Source organism: Quercus robur, chromosome 5 (genome assembly GCF_932294415.1).
Source record: "Quercus robur chromosome 5, dhQueRobu3.1, whole genome shotgun sequence".
In the NCBI taxonomy this organism is placed as follows: domain Eukaryota; kingdom Viridiplantae; phylum Streptophyta; class Magnoliopsida; order Fagales; family Fagaceae; genus Quercus; species Quercus robur.
Genome location: NC_065538.1, coordinates 34,245,914 through 34,252,903, shown reverse-complemented (window position 1 = coordinate 34,252,903; position 6,990 = coordinate 34,245,914). Strand labels below are relative to the sequence as shown.

The 6,990-nt window shown below is 35.3% G+C and overlaps 1 protein-coding gene across 1 annotated transcript; it reads right to left on the bottom strand.

Moving 5' to 3' along the window:
- Positions 1-456: 456 nt before the first annotated feature.
- On the bottom strand, positions 457-4,286 carry LOC126728138 (glycine-rich protein 2-like). The gene is made up of 2 exons (XM_050434007.1): positions 4,061-4,286; positions 457-632 (listed from the first exon to the last, which is right to left on the bottom strand). The coding sequence occupies exons 1-2, from the start codon at positions 4,284-4,286 to the stop codon at positions 457-459; spliced, it is 402 nt and encodes a 133-aa protein (XP_050289964.1).
- Between the last annotated feature and the right edge of the window lie 2,704 nt (positions 4,287-6,990).

Below are 6,990 nucleotides of genomic sequence, written 5' to 3'. Positions count from 1 at the left end.
GCTGAGAACGCGCAAAACTTATGGAGCTCTGGAGGTCCATAAACAAAAAGTCCAATGCGCGTTTTGTAGTATCCGTTGGGCTCTTCCTTCAATTACCAAGAAAAAGTTGCGTTTTGGGCCAAGACTGATAATGAGCTGAGAACGCGCAAAACTTATGGAGCTCTGGAGGTCCATAAACAAAACGTCCAATGCGCGTTTTGTAGTATCCGTTGGGCTCTTCCTTCAATTACCAAATTACCCTTGATAAAAATTCCTCAGTTCTCATGCCTGTCCGAGCTCATTCCTCTAATCTCATCTCTCTGCTCTCCCAACAAATTTCCAAATCTAAACACAAAAAAATCTATAACAAATTCCCCAATCAGTTAAGGAAAAAAAAAAAAAAAATCAATCCCTTGCAAATTAGGATTCCTCAAAATGCAAAACAAAAAAACATCAAAATATAGCAAAATGATAGAATTACAAGACGAAATTGAAGGTGAATGCGTCAACAACACCGACTCTGGAACGTTTGACATCACTTTCAGGCAAACCACACCCACCAGAATTGTGAATCAAATCTCTCAAGCTTCCACCAGAAGCGTACTCAAGCAACAAGTTATAAACCATGTCACCGTTATCTTCAACCGTGGAGTCTTCACCAAAGCAGTGAATGACAAAAGGGTAGCCCTGAACATTGTCAAAAACCTATTTCTCCTTTTGAAGTGTAGCAGAAATAGAAATCTCTGCTGACTTCACTGCGATCAACGAAGGAAAAGAGCGAAACTTGGATGTGGGTTTGGCCAGAAACACAGACCCAAATGCTCCTTTGCCTAGCAATGGGCCTCTCTCCCACAATCCTGCGTCAACAACACCGCCAAGAACCAACAGATGAAGTGCTAAGAGAAAAGGGAGAAAGGAAAAAAAAAAAAAGAAAAAAGAAAAAAAAAAAAGAAAAAAAGAAGAGAGGAAAGAGAGCTCTGGAACGTTCTGGAGTTTGGAGGAATGGTAGGGAAAAAAAAAGAGGAAAGAAGGATAAAAAAGAAAAGAGTAAGGGTACGTGTGTGGAGGAGAAAAAAAAGAGGAAAAAAAAAGGAAAAAAAATGGAAAGAAATTCCGTGTGTGGAGGATAAAAAAAGAGGGGGAAAAAAAAGGAAAAAAGAAGAAGGAAATGTTATCACAATATTTTCACAATTCTTTCACAATAAATTTTAAGGGGTAGATTATTATTAGCTAATATTGGTGAGAAAAAAATAATTTTCTTAAAAAGAGAAAAAAATAATTTTAATAGTATGTTAAAATTAAAATCAGTATCAATTTTTATCACAATATTTTCACAATACTTTCACAATAAATCTTAAGTGGTAGGTTATTATTAGCTAATATTGGTGAGAAAAAAAATAATTTTTTTAGAAAGAGAAAAATTGATTTAAGTATGATGAAATAGTTGATTTAAGTATGAAACAAACTCACAACCAAAAAAAAAAAAAAAAAAAGTATGAAATAAACTCCCTTGTATATACATTGTCTTTTTTGGTAATTTATCCCTCAAACTACCACTTTTATAAGTGCTAGCCAAACACTCTACTTTTAAAAAAATCACTTTTTAACAGCTTTTACTAAACACTTAGCTTTTTGAAAATGCACTTTTTCATTATGCACTTTTTGAAAACTCCACTTTTTGATTATGCACTTTTACAAAAAGCTGAACCAAACTCACCCTAAATGCAAATGCAACTATAGGTCCCGAACCTATGGGTGTGGAAAAACGCGGCCATAGGGCAAAAGAAACACGGCTATAGAATAGTATAGAGTTGCGTTTTTAGAAACGCAGCTCTAGGTCCCCGCAGAGGGCTATAGCCTCGCTGCATAAGCCGTGTTTGCAAACGCGGCTATAAAAACGCAGCTATAGCCTATAGCTGCGTTTTTTATAGGCTAAAGTTGCGTTTTTCAAATGCGGCTATAGCCCTCTTTTTTTGTAGTGACATCTCACATTTTCAAATCTCAGGACATCCCCAAATTCCATACCAAAACTCTGTTGGTTTCATCTCAAACTTAGTTCTCTCTCTTCAATGAAGTGGTAGGGTCGAACCTTTGAAAGTTTGGCTATGTTTCCTGGTTATTCATCATTAGAAAACTAGTCTATCATTCTTGAGCTCCAACTATCACGATCCACCTATCAGCTCCATTCCTATTATTATTGTTTTGAAGTTAATGATCTTTTGATTCGATTTATGCTAGATACATTCACACATTTTTATTCCTATTAATACACACAATTATGGTAGTTGATTTAACCAAAGGTGCAGATCATAAAAGTTACTTCGGTTGTAGATGGAAAGAAGCATGAATCTTCTCAATGATACATATTCTGCACCGTATAGTTCTTTCTTCTTTATATTTAACATGCTCTATTTTGTGTCTTTGTGTATTTTGATGATAACAGGTCAGTCACATGCTTGTTTGTTTGACTTTTTTGAATTATGTAAGTTTAGGCTTTCTTCCTAAAGCATATGGTGGGCGTATGCCACTTTAACATCAGTGTCAGCTGGTATGATCCGAACCACTTCCTAGTTTTCTTCTTGGTTGTTCTTGTATTAATTATTTTTTTAGGGTTTTGCTCAAACCTCAGTGGAGTACACCAACCATATGTAGCTTACGCCACCTTATAGAAAAACCCTACTTTGCCTTTAAATTCGTGCCATATTTGCAAATTTGTATATATATTTTTTAAATTTTGTATGTTTTTGAATTTTTTTATAAAAAATTTAATGTCATAAAACTTAAAATACAAAAAATAAATACAATTTTCCTTTTAGATTAGAGTAGAATTTCCTTGATTTTAGGTTAAATTAACTAGGAGCTTAATTTTATAGTAGATTAATTAGAAATGAAAATCAGAAACTCTATAATTAAAAAAAAAGTATTAAATGTATTGAAGGTCAAAGACTTTTCCATACAAGGTGATAGTCAATTAGGTTTAAATTTCAAAACTTGATTAGTTAGCTATTATTTTTGGAAGATTTTACTTTGTTTTTTTTCTTATTCTTTGTTTTAATTTTATGATTTACTTTACTAGTTTAGATTTTACGATTAGGGTGCAAGTGTATGATTAGTGAAACCTACTTAGTAATGTTCATTTAAGGATAATCCTGTAATACGAGTGAAGGCCAACTATAGTTCGGTAATAATAGGCGCCTAACACCTTTTCAAGAAGGTACCATCAACACTTAGCTTGGGCCAGTTTGACCTTTGCATATAGGGTTTGGATCGAAAACCAGGTAGTGATTCCTTTCTTAGTCTTTGTGCTTATTGCTTGTAGCATACTCTCGAAGCCATGTCTAGGGTAGAGCCCAAACCAAAGAGCCCCTCAAAGCCATGTACTAATCATCGAGTTGTAATTAAGGTTTTCAGACTCGGACCGTTCATTGAACCGTAAAGGGAAAAGGTTCAAGATTTTTGAGGTCGAACCGAAGTTGAACCGGGGTCGAACTATGATGACGTTATAATTAATTTAATAATTATTTCAAATATAAATAAATATATTAATTTGGTACAAATAAAAAAAAGTTAACTAAAATATTCCAATTAAAACTATAAATCTATATTTTAGTTAATATCTAATAATTTATCAATGTCAAGCCCATTTACATAATATTAATAAACTTTATAAGCCCAAAACCTTGAACCTCAATGTCAAGCCCATTTACATAAGTCTTGAGCCTTGAGCCCCACCTTCTAGTCAAGCCCATTTACATAATATTAATGCCAAGCCCAACTCTTCCTAGTTCCCATGGTCGAAGAGCTAAAAACTCATTTTAGAATTGATAGTTGAACACCCCACCAAAAATATTAAAGGTAAGAGCATTCACAGCAGTGGACTTAAAAATATAGCTATTTAGCATCACAAAAAGTTAACTTTATCTGTTTTACCTACTCACATGTTGCAGCAGTGGATCTATTTTAGCTTTTAACACAATAAAATAATATAAACATCACAATAAAATAATATATCCACTATAATAAAATAATATATCCACTACAATAAACAACAATCACAACCACCCGCAACCGCAACCGCTACCGCTGCCACTATCACCACCACTACCGCTGCCGCCACCGACTCTTCCACCGCCACTGCAATCGCTATCGTTGCCACTACCACCGCCACTACCATCGCCACCGCCATTGCCGCCGACTCTTCCGTTGCCAATGCCACTGTTGCCGCTACCAACTCTTCTGCCTCCTTCGCTGCCGCCGCCACATGATAGAATAATATATTCTCTACAATAAACAACAATCACAGCCATTACCACCACCACTGTCACTACCACCACCGCCACCATCAAAAAAATTATTTTTTTTCTCATCAATATTAGATAGTAATAACCTACCACTTAAAATTTATTGCAAAAATATTATGGTAACATTTCTTAATTTTAATTTCTTATTATCCTTTATCTTATTTTTCCCATTATCTTATTTTTTCATCCAAATACACGTTTCTTTCTTCTCCTTTTTTTTTTTTCCTCCACACACGTACTCCTTTTATCTCATCCACCCTCAGCCACACCTTTTAACTTTCAACCATTTCTTATTTTTTATTGTTTTATCTTTTTGTTACTTTTTCTCCTCATTTCCTTTTCCATTTTTCAACTATTCTCTCTTTATTTCTTTGTCCAACCAAGCTTCAGTTCTACTTAGCCCAACTAAAGCAATGCCACTAGGTCCACCACCACGCCTCTATCAACCTCTGGTTCATGGTTTTTTTTTTTTTTTTTTTTTTGGTTCAAAGGAAAAAATTGCAGAAGAAACCATTTTGGTCGTGGGTTTTGCCGACGTTTGCTTTTTTTTTTTTTTTTTCCCCTGGTAGTGGTGGGTTTGATGAGTGTGGGTGTGGTTGGGTTTGTGACTAATGTGGGGGTGGTGGTGGGGATTGCCGTGGTAGTGGAGGTGGTGATTGATATTGGTGGTGGTGGGTTTGATGAGTGTGGGTGTGATTGGATTTGTGGCTGATGTGGTGGTGGGGGTTGCCGTGGTCAGAGCTGGGTCCGTGGCGGTGTGAGAAGTCTGAAAGTTGAGAGAGAGAGTTGAGGAAAGGAAAAAAAATAATATTTTAACAAGGCTGGAGGAATAAAAAATTATTATTATTTTTAGCTCTCAGCTACAGTGTACATCTATAGATAGATGTGCACTATAGTAATGAAGTTAAAAAAAATAAGTTTAGCTTCACTACTATGTGGCTGTTTTTGGTGTTTTGGTGGAGTTAAAATAGCTATATAGCTATTTAGCTTCACTGCTGTGAGTGCTCTAAGGGACTTAGTTATAGCACTGAAAAGCTAAAAGTTTAACCCAAAAAAAGAAAAAAGAAAAAAAACTGAAAAGTAAATTCTTAAATTGGAATCCCAAGACACACGTGCCTAACTGTCCATCACAAACCTAAAAGCTAAAAAGCAACCCAAAGAAAGGAAGCAAATGAAATGAAACTAAAGGGATAGAGAGAGAAGAAGTCAGAACTCAGAAACGTAAAAGCCACCCAGAGAAAGAAAAGCAAGTGAAACAAAGGGGCAGAGAAGAAGTAAAAAACGGCTTTAAGAAGCTGAAAGAAATAAAAGGAAAAAATGAGAATCAATCTATCAAGGCAAAGCATGAAAAGTATGTTGGTGCTGTCTTCACCATGTGCTTGATCATGACATGTTGGACAGTTCCTTGGTAACCTTGGAGGCTTGAATTTCCTACATATGAAACTTAACAATTTGAAGATTTAGCTTGGAAACTTGACATTGATGATCTCTTCAAGCTACCTAGTTATAAAATGAGAACCATGTTAATTTAGAGTTTATGGAGTAAAATGCTTGTTGGATATAATTTTTTTTTTTTGAGAGAGTTTCAACTTATGACGTCCACTCTTGATAATTGCTCTTTTAGGCCCTGTTTGGATTTTTTTTTTCATCACTCATCACTCATCACTCATCACTCCTCACTCCTCACTCAATTTTCGTTACTCATCACTCATCACTTAAAATACCCCAATTTTCTATACCCACCCATTTGGCACACTTCACTCACCTTCTCATCACTCAATTTTTTTACTTTTTTGTGGGACCCATTCCTGTAAAGTGGTCGGACCCTTCTGTTAACAAAATTAGCTTCAACCATAAAACAAAAACAGTAACAACAACAATAGCAACAACAACAATAATAGCAGCAACAACACCCATCTCTCCCAAAACACAAACCCGAACCCATAAAAATTTCAGAAACTCCCTTGCCTCGTCAGGACTGTCATCGGTGAACAACACCCATCTCTCTGACGTGTACGGCGGCGCGATGGGGTGGTTTTTTTTTTTGAAATCGGCTATTTTTTATTTTATTTTATTTTATTTTTGTGTGGATGCACATGTTTGTGGGTTTGTGTTTGTGTGTTAGAGAAAAGATCGTGAGAAGTGAAGAAGAGAAAAGATTGTGAGAAGTGAAGAAAGAAAGAAAGACAAAGAAGAAAAAAAAAAAGAAAAAGAAGAAGAGAACCCAAAAACCCAGTGAAAAGGAATGGAAAAAAAAGAAAAAAGAAAAAGAAAAAAGAAAAAAAAATGCAACCAAACCCAGAAACCCAATGTGAAAAGGAAAGAAAAGAAGAAGGAAAAAAAAAAAAAGGGAAGATGAAGAAGACCATACCAGCAGCGTGAAAGGGAAAAGAAAAATGGAAGAAGAAGAAGACTCGTGTGAAAGGAAAAAAAAAAAAAGAAGAAGAAGAAGAAGAAGAAGACCACCTCATTGAACCCAGTGAGAACAAAAAAAAAAAAAGGTCAACAGAGTTATGAAAATTGAAAATACCTAAAATGTGTTTTTAGTTTCCATAACTCATCACTCAAAAATCAGATAATTGAGTAATGGAAACAATAACTGAAAACAAAATCCAAACAAGCCTCTCAGTCATGGGTCCCACCATTTTTGAGTTATGGGTGATGGAAATAGAGTTATGAGTTATGGAAACATGAAATCCAAACACCCCCT

Bases quoted from the DNA above. Each gene is read 5' to 3' on its own strand.
- LOC126728138 (XM_050434007.1), bottom strand. From the start codon at position 4,286: ATGGCTGTGATTGTTGTTTATTGTAGAGAATATATTATTCTATCATGT. The intron at 633-4,060 runs GTAGCGGTTGCG...GCTTTGGTGAAG, and splicing joins TGGTGGTGATAGTGGCAGCG to ACTCCACGGTTGAAGATAAC.